Here is a 17,291-nt window from a genome sequence, read left to right as displayed (position 1 = left end):
GCTCCCCCTCTTTTAGCCACTGGACTCTAGATTTTTGTTTCCAAAGTACCTCTTCTTTTATACATCTTCTGTGCCACTGCTGTGAAAGAACTTTTTCCTGATCAAACGCTTCGACACTATAATTGCATGCTGCTCCATCTCTATGAATCTGTTCCAGTTTGTTCTCTAGAATGGCTTTTTCCTGCAATATATTTCCAAAAACCGTTCTGTTCCATTCTTTTATCTTATTTTTAGTTGCTTTCAGCCTACTTTGTAGATTAAACATTTTGGAGCCTCTTGTCTCCAGGGGTTCAGACCACCATTTCTCAACCATCTCGATGAAGTTAGGGTGGTATAACCAAAATTTTTCAAATCTGAATGGTTTATTCCTTGGAGTACCCTGAACTTCAACAATAAGCGAGATCGACCAATGATCCGACCCACCACTGGGAAGGATATATGATTCTGCTGTTATACCATCCATGATAATGCTTTCTGAGATTAAAAATCAATCCAAGCGCGAAGCTATTAACCTCTCTCCCCCCCTTCTGTTGTTCCAGGTGAACATGCCACTCTTGGGGTATATGTCTACCATTTTGACAGTTTCAATGAAACTTGTAAAGGCTTCCGCGTCCCTATTAAGTTTCCTCAGACCCCCTTTTTTTTCCAGAAGGGTGGTTATCATATTGAAATCACCCCCCAGTATACACTTAGACCTTGGATATCTTTCAATAAGTTTGGTTATTGAATTCAAAAAGTTTATTTTATCTTCTAATTTCTGAGGACCATAAATGTTGATGCAAAGGAAAGACCCAGAGTTACCTGTGGGTTGAAAATCCACCGCTATGAAGTGTTTGTTCGCCTCAGCTGATAAAATCTGGATTTCCCTTGTATCCCAAATAGTTGCAAGACCTCCTTCTCGTCCCTGGCTCTCAATCTCTAAAACTTCTAAATTTCTCCCAAGCTTCCTACAAAGACTGTTGATACTAGAACTGCTGCATTTAGTTTCTTGTAAGAACATAATTTCCGGTCTGTATTTCTGGATTTTCCACTTTAAGATTTTGTGTTTTGACTGGCTGTTAAGCTCTCTTGCATTCCATGAGATGATCTTCATGTTTAACTAATTTTCATTGGAAGGACTGGAAGGCGCTAAGCGCTTTCATCTTCCCTGAGTTTATCATTATCGTGCCTAGCTCCTGTAGAACTTCACCACTGGTTCTACGACATCTTCTTTTCTTTTGCTTTGAGCTAGATGATTTCCATAAAAGACTTTTCGAATGGAAACTATTGCCTTTTACTATACCTAGCTTCCTATTCTGCTTCTCTAATTCTGCTTTTTGCCTTGCTATGAATAGGTCGTTTACCTTCCTGATTTCTTCTTCCGATGCATTCTCTATTCCTTGGGCCTTCCAGTTCTCTGCAGTTACTGGTAGGTTCATCCCCTCCTTGGTTAGCGCCTCTTCCCATTCTTGATCCTCACTTCCACCATCACTGGTGAGCATGTCAGTTTCTTCTTCTGTCTCCTCTTTTCTCTCCTGCATTTGAACTTCATTGTTGAGGTTCCCTTCCCCCATTCCTTCCCTGGTTGGTTCTTCCTTTTTATCATGCCCTCAATCTGATGTTAGGGTTTTGAGCTTGTCCTCCGAATCTATTTCAAGATCTAAGATCACAAAAGAGTTGTTGTGGTTGTTTTTGCCTGTATTACCTTTATTATTCTTCCTTCTGTTTGCTCTCTGTCTAGACTTAGGTTTTATGAAGGTTTCTTTATCTTTGTTGGCTTGTGCTGTTTCGGTCTCTTCTTCCTTCCTAATCAAAGGGCAATCTCTCATCAAATGCCCATGTTCATGACATTTGCGGCACCGGAAGGGAATCTGCTCATAATCTATGACCTGAAAGTAATCCTCGTCCCTGTATTCCAGCCAGAGCCCCTCATGCAGTGCCCCAGAAACGTCCATTTCAACACATATTCTTGCGTAAGATGTATATCTCTTTTGTAAAGTTGCTTCCGAGGCCTTGATAAATGTTCCCAACTGGTCAGCAATTTGTTTCAAGGCATTCAGACCCCAATAATCTATTGGGAGAGAGAAAAAACAAATCCAGACTGGGACTTGGGTGAAAGATTCTTTCTCTGGGGCGAAGTTTGGTTTCCATGGTCACATGTACAGACCAGCTGAAGCCAAAAAGTATGGGCCACCCTCAAAGATTCTATCCTTGTCTTCCAGGTTGGAGAATACAACTGTGAAGAAGCCCTTGGCTCCCAAATGAAGCTTTACATCCCCCTTCGGCTTCCATTGTTGTCTGATCCAATGAAAAAGAGTCCTTTCAGATGGCCAAATGCCCATAAATTTGCAAATGACAGCATGTTCTGCCATGTGCTCTCTGTATGCCTATATCTCTGGGTCAGTTATTACTACCCTGAGGTTATTGGTCTTTTTTGGTTTGCAGACCCCATTTGATGAAGAGTTTTTATTGGGTCTTGTGCTTGTCTCCCCCTCCTTTTCCGGCTTTCCTTGCCTATTATCTGTTTGCTCCCTGTCTTCTTCAGCTTGTCGTTCCTCGTTTTCTGATGATTTAATTATTGAGGTGATTTTGTCTTTAGTTCCTGTCAGGCTTTCACCCACTGTGCCTTTGCCTTCCGTTGAGCTGTCTGGCTTGTCAGTTTCCCCTTGTATTTTCTCCTTATTCCTTTTGCCTTTCTGCTTGTTATTGTCAAGCCCAGAAATCCTGACCCCTTCCTCCTTATTTTGCCTCTTCTTCTGCATGATTATCTGTTTGAAAGTAGGGGTCCCAATAGACCCCTCTGCCCCCATTCGGTCGGTCAGCTCTTGACCTTTGCGATACAGTGCTGCGTATCAAGAGAATACCACCTCCAGCCCTGCAATGGTATCAGCACATTGGAAACCCTATTTTCGCCCTCGACTCCTCTGCTCTGTGCCAATCGGAATGAACTTTGACTTTATTCTCAACCAAAAACAAAATATTAAAAAAAAATGAAACGTGGTTGCATTTATTTTATGAAATCTATAGTAGTGGGTTATTTTACATTTTTTGAGTTACATTTTGAAAACGTGTTTGTTTAGAAAATTTTAAATCTCTTGTCAAATAGTAGGGGAAGTGATAGGAACATCTCATTGTTGGTATATTCAACTAACTCTTCTTTAGTCTTTCAATTCTTATTATGATAAATGGTTTTTCTATGGCCTCCTAATTTTTCTTGCTTGTTTTTTCTTGTTTAATTATGGTTTGAAAAGGAGTGTTATTTATTTTTTCTATGGTTTAAGAGTGTTCTGAATCTATAACATTTTGTGTGCAGTTTGTTTTACATATTGAAGGTCGTCCATTATAGGTGAGGGATGTTTTACATAATGAGGGATTCTGATGGGCCTTTGTAATTGTGCAGGTTACCAATGGTTGGTATTTGTAATTTTCACGCCACATTATCATAAAAAATAAATAATGTACTACTTTATATTTTACTGGAGTTTTGCAAAGTTTGGGTAAATTTTACAATTTTACTAGGTGAATAGGTATTCAGCTTGAAGTTATTCTATGCAACTGCATTAAATGATGTATATGTTAATATATATATATATATATATATATATATATATATATATATATATATATATATATATATATATATATATATATATATATATATATATATATACATATATATATATATATATATATATATATATATATATATATATATATATATATATATATATATATATATATATATATATATATATATATATATATATATATATATATATATATACATACATATATATATATATATATATATATAGTTTATTTACGAAAATATAATGTACAAGATATATATTGAATTGTGAGATAATCTTCTTTTCTTATCACATAGATTGTATTGTGTGACTACACTCGTAGGGTGATGACTGTAGAAATTCCTTATAGTTTCAAACTGCTAATTGTAATATACTAAAACAATAGACTTGAAACTACTCTACTCATTAGTGGAAATAATATTGATCAATGAAATCCCAAGAAATATAAGAGAAAGAATTCAATCACACATAACACAATGATTTTCTGTGGAGAACCACAGCTAAAAGCCCCTGATATTTGTATATTGCATTAATATGAAAATATGAGAAGATTATAATGCTTTTCTCAAGCCCGAGAAATATTTTCACAATCTCTATATATCTCACTACCAACCTGTGCATAAGCTTCTCTTGGCACACCTTTTTATCACAATGTCCACGCACAAACTTGTGCTTCCTATTGCTTGGTATCACCAACTCGTTCTCACAAAAACAATGATTAAAGTTGTGCCTTCATTCCTCCTTTCAAAGGAAAATTAAATGGATAAAATTAGTGAGTTTTATAATTAAGGAATAAGTTATTTTAGGTCTTCTTTTTATTTGATTAACCATCTGTTTAATTTAGGTTATTTTACAACTGATAGTACACTATCCCTGAACTCCAATCTCAATTGGGTCTTTCTCTAATCTGACATGCATTAGTTAATTATGAGTGAATATTTAGTTTACTGATAGAGTAGTGATGGTTACACCCCACTACTACAAGTTACACCCCACTACTAGATCTCCTACTAATTCCTCCATAAGTTGGAACTAGTTTAACTGAATTTAACTAAGTTAAACTGAATTAAATAATTACAACTCAGAAAACTCAATCGAGGGCCCTAAAATTTATGAACCAATCTACATGACTTTAAATAAACTCCCAACTCAAATTAACTGAGCCACCTAATTAAAATTAACTTAGTTAACTATTGCAAGTTGTCATGAGATGTGGAATTACAATTTAATTACTAATTTAATTCAAGGACAAATTAAATTATAATTTACTTTATTGATGAAATTTTTAATATTTCTTGTTGTTATTTTGAACACTCTCTCTTAACAAGAAAGGAAATAAACTCTATCTCGATTTTGTACCTTTGGAATGTTCTTCATGTAACTCTTCTCACTCTTGTTGTTGTTGTTGCAACATCTGCAACCCAAAAAAAACCATTCAAACAAAATAAATTGAATCAACTGTGTCTCGAATTGTCTACTAGGAAAAAATGTGTTGTTGTTGACTCTGCTACTGAGCCTCCTTCTCTGTTATCAACACTGCTCTACACACTTTAGTATCTGACTGGCACTAATCCTCTTAATAATGACTACTGTGGGTCCCCGTAGCAAGGTAATGTTCCATTAGACAAAATAGCACCTCAATGGAGCCTGCCCAAATTTTTGCACTCTTGGGACTATTTCTTCACATCTCCCCACCTCACACCTGAAGGTATGACTGCATGTGCTCCCTCTTCCCACTTGGCTCGAAATTCCCCCCCTACTTGAGGTCACTTCTTAAGTGGATGTCTCCACGTAGTCATTCTTTTCTTCTCCAATTGTGGCTGCTCCATAACTTGTTGAGGCTGCTTTTGAGGTTTCTTCTGAGGATGTATGTTGAGAGGTAATTTATGCTCCCTCTCAACCACTGAAAATCTGACCTTTTCCTTGCTCATGAAGTCTTTGCATGCATCGTGTACCTCAAGTGCATACAGGTTCTTGAGTCACACACTGATCTGTTTCACCTGTCCCATTATGATATGTTTAAGGAAAACCTTTCCTTTGCTAAATATCACATCGTAGCCACGGTCTTCCAATATCGCAATGGAAACAATATTCTTCTTTATTCCTAGAACATACATCACATCTGTGAGTATGAGTAGGGAGCTAGAATTCCTCTAAAAAGTAACAATACCAATGTTGGTCGCACTATACTTCCCATCATCTCCAAACTCTATGTTTTGTTTGAGGTCTTTCTCCTCCAAGTCACTTAAGGGATCTCTATTCCCCCTCATATTCAATGAGGTACCATTGTTGAGATACCACATGCTTCCCATTATGGTGCTTTCCATGCATGCAATGAGAGTCAAATCAAGTTCGAATTGTGAAGTTAGAGCTTCACTTACTCCTACTACTACAAGCTCCTTCTTGCTTTCTTTCTTCTATGGGAATTTCGTGGCATAGTGCCTCAACTCGTGATAGTGAAAACAATTGATGTTCAAGAAGGCCTTCTTCTTGCCGCCCTCCTTGCCTTGGGACTTCTTTCCCTTGATTTTCTTATCTTTGCTAACTAACATAAATTCCTCTTCCACTTCTTTGGATGAGGTCCCATCTCTAGTGTTTTCTTGAATCTCTTTATGTACCAAGTCAGACCAAAACCACTCCCACTCTACTAGCTTCTCCCTCCCATTAACTGAGTCCCGATAGTTGTTCCATCTCTTGGAAAGGTTTAAAAGTGTTAGGTTCACCATATTGTCTTCGGAAACTATAACACCGACACTTCCAAGCTCATATAGACATTAGATGAACTTGGTCGAGTACATCGGTATAGAGTGACCCTTCTCCATCTTGATCTTTCTTATCATGTCCTTTAGTGTCAACTTCCTATCATCACTGTTGTTTTAAAATAGGTCTATCAAGGCCTTCCACATTACAAATGGAGTTTCCTTACCATGGAGGTTTGAGAAAATATGATTTGGAACTCCTTTTAGGATAATCCTTCTTGCCTTTGCCACATATTTTATCCACTCTGACATATCTTGAGCATCAACTGGCTGAGGGATATATTTGTCTATGAATTCCTTAAGCTCGTTGTCTTCCAACATTGCCTCCATCATGTCCTTCGAGGAAATATAGTTCGAGCTACCCTCAAGGGAATATTCGATTCCCAATCCGTAGAACGACATCCTGCTGCTTATGAAGTATGATAGTACAAATTTAATTTCTCATGCAAAAGACAAACTCGTATTCTCCTATTCTTTAGTGATTTCAGCTCTGATAGCATGCATAAATTCCTTGTAGATTCAAACTACTAATTGTAATATGCTAAAACAATAGAATTGAATCTACTCTGCTCATTAGTGGAAACAATAATTTATCGATGAAATCACAAAGCATATAAGAGAAATAACTCCATCACACATAACATAATGATTTTTGGGGAAAGCCACAGCTAAAAACCCCTGCTATTTGTGTATTTCATTAATCAGAAAATATGATAAGATTACAATGCTTTTCCCAAGCCTGAGCAACCTTTGCAGTATCTCTATCTATCTCACTACCAACCTATGCACAAGAATCTCTTGGCATGCCTTTCTCTCACAAGCTCCACACACAAACTTGTGCTTCATATTTCTTAGTCTAACCAACTTGTGCTCACCAAAGCAATGATTAAACTTGTGCCTTCATTCCTCTTTTTAAAGGAAATTCAAATGGATATAATTAGAGAGTTTTCTAATTAAAGAGTGATTTATTTTAGGCCTTCTTCTAATTGCATGCAGCTTTTGTTTAATTTAGATGATTTTACAACTCATAGTACACTATCCCTAAACTCCAATGTCAACTAGGTCTTTCTATGATATGACATGCATGAGTTAATTATGAGTGAATCTTCAATTTACTAGGTGAGGAGTGTTGGTTGCACCCCACTAGTGTAGGTTACAACCCACTACTATATTTCCCACTAATTCCTCCATCATTTGGAACTAGTTTAACTTAATTTAACTCGTTAAACAAAATTAAATAATTACAACTCAAAAGAACTCAATCCAGGGCCCTAAAATTTAGGAACCATTCTACAAGACTCTAGATAGACTCCCAACTTGAATTAACTGAGCCAACTAAGTAAAATTAACTTAGTTAACTATTACAAGTTGTCATGAGATGTGGGATTACAATTTAATTCCTAATTTAATTCAAGGACAATTTAAATTAGGATTTTATTTCTTGATGCTATTGTTAAAATTTCTTATTTCTATTTTCAGCAATGGTAATCGTTGCCCATATTCCCAGGAGAAAACATAATGTTAGCATTTGCATTTTATGGTTTGCATTGAAGTAATTAAATTCTTTTCATATTGCAAATTGTGAGGGTGGGGTATGGACATGTGGATGACTAGATCCATGTGCATTTTCAATAGAAGCTTTTGTTTCATTAATTTTTTACAGGATTTTCCATTCTCTTAGTTAGTAAATGTCTATTTTTAACATTGTAATTTGGTTAAATATAAAATTAATTTTGTTTTTTATATTTTAAGAGAATTTGATTAATATATATTTTGATTTTTCAATTTTTTTTATTTTTACAATAGTTTTTCCCTCCTCTATCTTTAACTAAATTAAATATAACGCTTAATAAAAATTAAATTTTAGACAAATTAGATTAATTAATTTAAACTATCACAAAAAATAAACTATATAATTGAAATCAAATTTTCAACCATTCATAAATATTTACAAAAATGCTTATAGTTTACCAAAAATCATGAACATATGTTATTATATTATATGGTTTGAACTTGTGAGTGATTGAGGTTTGTCAGGCGGAAAGAGTCGATTGTGTGGACACAACCTACCTCCCTAGGAGCCTAAGACTCTCTAGTGACAAACAAGACAAACAAGAGCAATCCTTCTCTAAACATGCATTTACTATATGGGAAATCAAGTGTTTAGATCCTACCTGTAATCCAACGCTGTTGTAGCAGTCCAGCTCCGCTGATCCGGATGAGCTCCTCCTTCACTTTGAAACCTGCATACACTAACAATCAAACGATTAAATAGCACTTGATAATCTCATAGAATAAAACATATTTAACACATAGACCAAGGAGTACATGAAATAAATCATAAATAACAAGTTATTGAGAAGAATGGATTCATTTGCATTAATAGGTAACAAAAGGAACAAATACAACCTGAGCCGTGGTGTTGTGCAAGTCCCTCCCAGGGTCCATCAAGAGTTCTCCTTTACTTTGACAAAGCCCACCCACTTCCAAATAGAACAAGCAAAGATGGCAATCTCTCCTCACAAGCTTCTAAATGGGAGTCCTAATTCCTGCAACATTTACCCTTAGAAATGTATAGCTTTCAACCTCTTCTCCTTCTGGCCCAATGCCTGTATTTATAGTGCTCAAGAGGAAGTTAATTAGGTCCACCATCAATGGGATAATCCCCTCTTTGGATGGGATAGCTCCCCTATTGATGGGATAAGTTCCTCTTTGGTAGGAGTGGATGAACCATCTGGAGGCGCTCAATACACGTCGAACAACCTTCTAGAATGCTCTAGAAATGACCACAAGTGACTTTTTAAAGATGAAACTTGCGCATTTTAACCTTTTCAGGGGGACGCACCTGCACCTTTACATACAGAGCGTCCAAAGACACAGCTTTTGTGAACATTGGGTGCGTCCCCGCAGGTAAGGTTGAGAGAACCTGCGTCCCCAGAGATAAATACATTTAGAAAGACTTTCTCTCTTTTTTTGGAGTTTGACATGGAGAGCAGAGGCATAAGACTTGCCTAAGAGGGTAGCATGACTGTTGATAGAGTCATCCTAACTGTAAATAGTCATGGTGACATTTTTTAGTGTAACAGATTGCCCCCTAAAGTGCGAAGCCTGAAATAGATTAGGGTTTTGTATTATCTAGGAAGGGTCAAGCGCTTTATCATTTCAAGGATTATCTCATGGAGAGCCTGGTCAGAACCTACAATTTTCAACACAAAATACATGTATAGGATTATATCATCACTGAGGTAGGCATTCCCATACTCAGATTTAAAACTTTAACTAACAGACTAACTACTCTGATACAGGAATGATCTTGCAGTACATCATAATCATAGACTTTTGTAGACACAGTATGGGCGCAACCATCTGTTTGTGATTAATCTACTTAGATAATGAATACAAAACTCCTCGCACCCTGGATGGTGGAAACTAGATCCAGGGTCTTCATTTCTACTTCTCGAATTGGTACAATTCTAGCCATGCGAATAAATGAGTTGATGTCGAGCATGGTAGAAACCACTTGATTACCAGTCGATGATGAAAACTGTTAACAAGCGTGAGAGAGACCACCAGTAATGTCAATGGTTCTCAAAGTACCCAGTACAATCCATGAGATGTGAATGAATGAGTTGATGTCAAACATTTCACGAAATCCTTCGATCGAAAGTCAATGATGTAAACTGACGTCAAAGGCGAGAAACCTGTCGTTGATGCATGCAGACTTCAAGGTACTGACGATTTCTAAGTCATCTCTCTAGATAATGTGCTGATGTCGATAGAAAGCGACCCGTTGCAGGCAAGCCCGCAACACGAAATCATTGTTCAAGTTGAAGAAATGTTGCTGTAAAGACTGACTCAGGGATGGTCAAATGGATGACAAGTATTTTGCAGATGAAAGTTTTGTTTGCAGACCTCTTAAACACATAACGACACGACAGATGACTTGGTGCTGAATAACTCAAAGTTAATCCCCAGAACCCGGCTGAAGACTTTCAAAGTGGTTTGATTAACTGTGAGGTAAAGAATTTCCCAACCCAGGTGAATGCAAAGTGTCGTGTTCAAGAGTGGTAATAAAGTTTCTTCTGAGACAAAAGGTAACAAATAGGCTCATTATTCTCTCTTTTCCCCCACCATTTCTGGCAAGTACCTCTTTATTTTTAACAAGCTTGAGGAGGATAACATATGCTTGATTATAAGCTCATCCTTCGGATGAGTCCAACCTAGTTTTGATTCGAACCCTAGGAAGGAGTGGTTCATTCCTGTTTGTAATTGAACAGGTCCTTTACTGCGAAATGTTTAACGAGCCCAGTATAGGAGAAACTCGGCGTTTTTCAATTTTAGAGAGTCTGAAAAACTTAAGAAGACTCCAAGTTGAACTTTTTCGTAGATTTGTGTCCCTCAAGCCCGAAAAAGTATAAAATAATGCCTGGGGGAACCGCTTGATCTTGCGACCAAGGAGTACTTTCATAATTAGTGTCACTGACCTGAAAAGTAAAAAGCGATCAAGGACACGTCATTTTATTTCCGTATCGAGTTTGAAACGACAAAAACCCGGCAATCTTTTCCTGATTCTACGGTCAAAAAAGAGCTAAAAGAGGACCGTCTTTTAATTCCGTTTTAACGAGTGTAAAAGAAACGCTCGGCAATCTTTTCATTTTTTAGGAGTCAGAAAAGGGCTTAAAAGATGACTTTGATATTTTGGTTCGTGAAAAATGACAATTTTCCCTCTAAGTCCCTTTGTCCTGCACAAAAGCAACACATTACTCATACCTGTTTAAGATAGGCAAAAATACATCGAAAAACATCTTTCCATGGTGAAAAATGAACAAATTCATCCAAAAAACCTATAAAAAGACTTTTTACCATGTCATTTTTACCGTTTGACTGTTGAGGTTGAAAAAAGAGCTTTTGACAAGAAACTTCCCGTGGTCGCTGCGGAAAATCTGACCGTCAGAATCGAACGCCGTCTCTTCTAGGTATTTTACAACATCCTACTCTTCAATTTCATCCGATTAAAGTTGATTTTTAGGTTTTAGTTTTGTTTTTTGGGGGGGTTTAGGTTTCAAAATGCGCCCCTCAGTGGACGCAGGTGCCCTTCGGGTGACCTGCGTCCCCCGACTTTTTCCTATACAGGAAAATGGTCAGGGGACGCAGCCCACCTTCAGGCCAGCTGCGTCCGGACGCCCTGTGTTGTAAACGCGAGGTGCGTCCTCCGTGAAAGGCAGATTTTAAAACCCCAATCTCCACAAATAACCATTCAAATTTCCCCAAATCAGCTCTAATCATTGTTTCTTGGTGTGTAGGGCACTCACCATGCTGGATTGGAGAGAAAGAGAGCACGAGGAAGTTGATTTAGCTGCAATTGAACATCAACCTTCCATTGATGCCCTAAAAGAATGCGGGCTATATAAATACTGGGCCATACCTGACATGAGGGCTCAGGTGAGATTCTTAGAATGGCTGGTTGAGAGATGGAACGTTCAAGAGCAATGCTTTTACATAGGAGGGCACCAGCTCGAGATAGAGCCCTCTGATGTATACTTTCTCACTGGCTTGCCAAATAGAGGCGAGCAACTCAATCTAGCCGGGACTAGGCCGGGCGGCCAATCCCTTGTTAGTCTCCGAGAAGATTGGTGCACACCTGGTGCACACCATTCGAAAGGCGTGGAGATCAAACACATCTCTCTGCGTGAACTCAAAGTTATAGCGTTCACGGTTACCAGAATTTGCGGCGCAGCCGCTTTACACATTGCTTCCGGGTCCCAAATGCGGATGGCAATTGACTGTTACCAAGGCACCATTTTCAACAGGTGTGATGCTGTGTCGGCTAATGTGAAGAGCCAACTGACTAAGGCAAAGAACGGACGACTGAAAACTTTTGGATATTGGCCTTTAGTCATGAGCTTTGCCTTAGAGAGAGTCCTGATGCTGATCCCTCAGCAACTCACTGTTGATATCTTGGGTCCTCGGGAGCCAAAGCTGGTACGATGGGTTGCGGTGATGGCCCGACATCCTGACGAGGGCGCGGCAGTTGTTCGATTTTCTGATAGTTACTTTCACTGGTTGGAGGACCAGGTTTTCTCGATCCAGGACTTTCCGTATGCCGGAGTAGATTTTCAAGGTGATCCGGACATGGTTCTTCCACAGGGAGAACAATGGGATGACAGAGGTACTTTATTTTTCATAAGTTTTCAAATTATATATTTTTTTGTTTTTTATATATATCGTCTCAAAACTGACAGTAAAATTTTCAAAATGCAGATGTTGGTCCACAGCGGCCAGCCAACCTCCGGCCTTTTGAGAGGAGACATCCAGTTGCACTGGTACCGGCCCCACAGGACGCGGCGGCTGCAGAGTTACTAGCTGAGTTGGAGCATGATCTAGAGCGTCTGACGGCGGATATGCCTGAGACTACTATGGATGATATTCCTATCAGACTTCAGTGCTATGTAGTCGCGGTCCCTGGACTGTTTAGGAGATTTTTGCGTAAGGTAGCCCGTGCAGTGGTGTCGTATAGGGAGCACCACCAGTGATTGGCTAGTCACTTTGTAGACACATGTGACATTTTTGACTTTTTGTACTTTATCATTTTTGCCGATCATAAGGTGTTTTTCAACCTATGATCGAAGACGATGTATATTTTTGACACACTCCTATCTATATATATATCACTATTACCGGCTTATCTTGTTTAACATATGTGATGAAATGTTTTTAAAATTACTTGCATGATTATCGTAAATGTCTGTCCAACACTCGAGAAGCAATTGCATCTGCTAATGTATTTAAAGACCTTAGAATATGCTGATATTCAATGTAATCAAATTCACGTTCCAAGAGACACACTCTCAAAAACAACCTTAATAACACAGGATTTCTAATGGCATAAACTCTATTAAGCTGTAATACAACAAGTTCAGAATCTAACCTCACTATCAAACATCGAATTCCAAATGAAATAGATTCGGATAATAATTCAACCACTGCACTGTATTCTGCAATGTTGTTTGTTGTTTGACCGAGGCTTACCCCATGCATAGAAACTAACTCGTCAGAGGGTGAATAGATAACCCAAGTTGCGGAAGAGATATTCTGTGTACTACGACAAGCACCATCAGCAAATCCAATGTATGTTTGGAGAGGCGTCGACATCTGCAATGTCAAGAGTAAAACCAAGATAAGCCAGAATAACGACGAAGACACACTCGCTAAGCTAAGCACACTTACTAACTAACAAACATACTAGCTAGAAAGAAAACCTAACCTAACAAAAACTTCTCCATACCCACCATTTAAGCATAATACCTCTTTAGGTAAAGTCCATTTCTGGGTTTACCCAAAGAGTCCCCATCAAAATCTACTAGGTCATAAGCCCCTTTTGCTAGCTTTCGCTTTACAATATAGGGTCCATGCCACATAGGAATGAATTTTCCAGCACCTAGCTTATCGATTGCCAATGCAGCGTCACGTCGAGTCTCATCTAATTTAGCTAAGTACAATAAACGTTTCTCCTCTTCGGAAGTAGCTGGGAGTAATTCGACAGCCATTTGAAGTGATGGGACTTCGAATTCAATGGGCAACACAGCTTCCAACCCATAAACTAGCTGGAAAGGAGTGAACCCTGTTGAAGTTTTCACTAAGGTTCGGTATGCCCATAGCACCGAAAATAACATGTTGTGCCAATTCGACCGATGAATACCAATGGTTCGTCGGATCATGATAACCAGAACTTTGTTGATAGACTCAACCAAACTGTTGGCTTGCGGATAATAAGGAGTAGAGCTATCGTGGCGCAAACCAAGCTGGCTTGTAAGCTCAGACATCATGACGTTTCGAAAATGGCTCCCATGGTCTGTAATGATTTCTTGTGGGACACAAAACCTAGTTATAATATGATTGAATACGAAAACTGCAGTTGTTTTGCCGCTTGCGTCGAATGTAGGCATCGCCTCGGCCCATTTAGTAAAATAATCAACCGCGAGGATCATATACGCATGCCCCCCGACCGAGTGAGGGTTACAAGTAATAAAGTCGATGCCCCATTTGGCGAATGGACCAACGGCAATTATAGGGTGGAGAGGAGAATGTGGTGCGCGCATCTTTCGATCAAACACTTGGCAGTTGTGGCACTTCCAGACTGCAATGATACAATCTTTAAACATAGATGGCCAGAAGTAACCAGCGCGCAACACCTTCTGAGCTGTGGCATACCCAGACATATGACTGCCACATGCTCCAGAGTGACAATCATTCAAAACCCTCTCAGCCTCTTCTTGAGGTATTTTAATGAACTTGACACAAGACAAGGAACTATGCTCATGACTTCCAGTTTCATTTTTTAAGGAGGTTGAGACTAGAAGAAACTATCCTCACACTTCATGACTTCATGTTTTTACTTTTAGAGACCATAGGTGTGAATTGTGAATTTTAATTGTTAGGTGTGAATTGTGAATTGTTAATTTTAGTTTTAAATTGTTAATAAAATTCACTGAAATTGAATATAATGGCAAATGTTCCGGAATTTATCAACCTAGGAACCCCTCCTAATGAGAATCCTAGTACTTTTCCTTACTTTGGAAATGTTGGTCCTCCTTATATGGCTACTTTGTCATTACCTGGATTTACAATAGGTTTACCGATATGGTTATTTTCAACATCGTTGGCCCAAAATACTCCAATTGTTCCATCTCAACCGGATGCTTCACCTCAACAGAGTTCACCATCTCAACATCACCAACCTTCTGTTGAACCTTTACCTTCTTCGCCTAATTTTTCTTCCTCCATTTCTTCCTCTTCGCCTGGTAAAAGCCTTGATGCTAGTAACCAGGAGGCTAAGAAGAAGAAGAAAGGGAAGAAGAAGAAGAAGAAGAAGAAGAAGCAAGATAAGGAAGAAGTCAACCAACCAACCATGACTGTAAGTGTTAGTGGTGTTGAGGAAAACTCCGACATGCATCGTAAACCCAAATACCCTTGCAGGCTTTGTAAGGGTGAGCACTTCCTTGTCAATTGTCCTGGTATACCAAAGGTCTTGGAAGTATGGTCAGAAAACTCTCATCAACTTTCTATTGATTCATCAACCAGTGATAGTCAGGTTCCTGGGAAAAAGGGTAAAGTTAGGTTTCCTCGTAAGTTATGCAAAGGGAGTCATCAAACTCACATTTGCCCTCACATGGATGAAGCCTCAACATTCTTCGTTGGCCCTTTACCTTCTTCGCCTAATTTTTCTTCCTCCATTTCTTCCTCTTCGATCAAACACTTGGCAATTGTGGCACTTCCGGACTGCAATGATACAATCTTTAAACATAGATGGCCAGAAGTAACCAGTGCGCAACACCTTGTGAGCTGTGGCATACCCAGACATATGACCGCCACATGCTTCAGAGTGACAATCATTCAAAACCCTCTCAGCCTCTTCTTGAGGTTTTTTAATGAGCTTGACACAAGACAAAAAACTATGCTCATGACTTCCAGTTTCATTTTTTAAGGAGGTTGAGACTAGAAGGAACTATCCTCACACTTCATGACTTCATGTTTTTACTTTTAGAGACCATAGGTGTGAGTTGTGAATTTTAATTGTTAGGTGTGAATTGAGAATTGTTAATTTTAGTTTTAAATTGTTAATAAAATTCACTGAAATTGAATATAATGGCAAATGTTACGGAATTTATCAACCTTCTGTTGAACCTTTACCTTCTTCGCCTAATTTTTCTTCCTCCATTTCTTCCTCTTCGCCTGGTAAAAGCCTTGATGCTAGTAACCAGGAGGCTAAGAAGAAGAAGAAAGGGACCAAGAAGAAGAAGAAGAAGAAGAAGCTAGATAAGGAGTAGAGCTATCGTGGCGCAAACCAAGCTGGCTTGTAAGCTCAGACATCATGACGTTTCGAAAATGGCTCCCATGATGTGTAATGATTGTTTGTGGGACACCAAACCTAGTTATAATATGATTGAATACGAAAACTGCAGCTGTTTTGCCGCCTGCGTCGAATGTAGGCATCACCTCGGCCCATTTAGTGAAATAATCAACTGCGAGGATGATATACGCATGCCCCCCGGCCGAGTGAGGGTTACAAGTAATAAAGTCGATACCCCATTTGGCAAATGGACCAACGGCAATTATAGGGTGGAGAGGAGCAGGTGGTGCGCGCATCTTTCGATCAAACACTTGGCAGTTGTGGCACTTCCGGACTGCAATGATACAATCTTTAAACATAGATGGCTAGAAGTAACCAGTGCGCAACACCTTCTGAGCTGTGGCATACCCAGACATATGACCGCCACATGCTCCAGAGTGACAATCATTCAAAACCCTCTCAGCCTCTTCTTGAGGTTTTTTAATGAGCTTGACACAAGACAAGGAACTATGCTCATGACTTCCAGTTTCATTTTTTAAGGAGGTTGAGACTAGAAGAAACTATCCTCACACTTCATGACTTCATGTTTTTACTTTTAGAGACCATAGGTGTGAATTGTGAATTTTAATTGTTAGGTGTGAATTGTGAATTGTTAATTTTAGTTTTAAATTGTTAATAAAATTCACTGAAATTGAATATCGTGGCTTGCGGATAATAAGGAGTAGAGCTATCGTGGCACAAACCAAGCTGGCTTGTAAGCTCAGACATCATGACGTTTTGAAAATGACTCCCATGGTCTGTAATGATTGCTTGTGGGACACCAAACCTAGTTATAATATGATTGAATACGAAAACTGCAGCTGTTTTGCCGCTTGTGTCGAATGTAGGCATTGCCTCGGCCCATTTAGTGAAATAATCAACCGCGAGGATGATATACGCATGCCCCCCGGCCGAGTGAGGTTTACAAGTAATAAAGTCGATACCCTATTTGGCGAATGAACCAACAACAATTATAGGGTGGAGAGGAGCAGGTGGTGCGCGCATCTTTCGATCAAACACTTGGCAGTTGTGGCACTTCCGGATTGCAATGATACAATCTTTAAACATAGATGG

General features: G+C 38.8%; 1 protein-coding gene across 1 annotated transcript; it reads right to left on the bottom strand.

Annotated features, from left to right (window-relative positions):
* Window positions 1-487: 487 nt before the first annotated feature.
* LOC149147865 (uncharacterized) lies at window positions 488-1,093 on the bottom strand. Its single transcript, XM_089441981.1, has one exon. It carries the CDS (start codon window positions 1,091-1,093, stop codon window positions 488-490), a length of 606 nt encoding a protein of 201 aa, XP_089298107.1.
* Window positions 1,094-17,291: the final 16,198 nt, after the last annotated feature.

This window comes from Pinus tabuliformis, chromosome 9, assembly GCF_031772625.1.
Source record: "Pinus tabuliformis cultivar Carrire ecotype Pingquan chromosome 9, CPIR1, whole genome shotgun sequence".
NCBI classification, from domain to species: Eukaryota; Viridiplantae; Streptophyta; class Pinopsida; order Pinales; family Pinaceae; genus Pinus; species Pinus tabuliformis.
Note: the sequence above shows the minus strand (reverse complement) of the source record. Positions and strands in the feature narration are given on the sequence as shown.

Coding starts and splice junctions, on each gene's coding strand:
- LOC149147865 (XM_089441981.1), bottom strand. CDS start 1,093: ATGAAGATCATCTCATGGAATGCAAGAGAGCTTAACAGCCAGTCAAAA.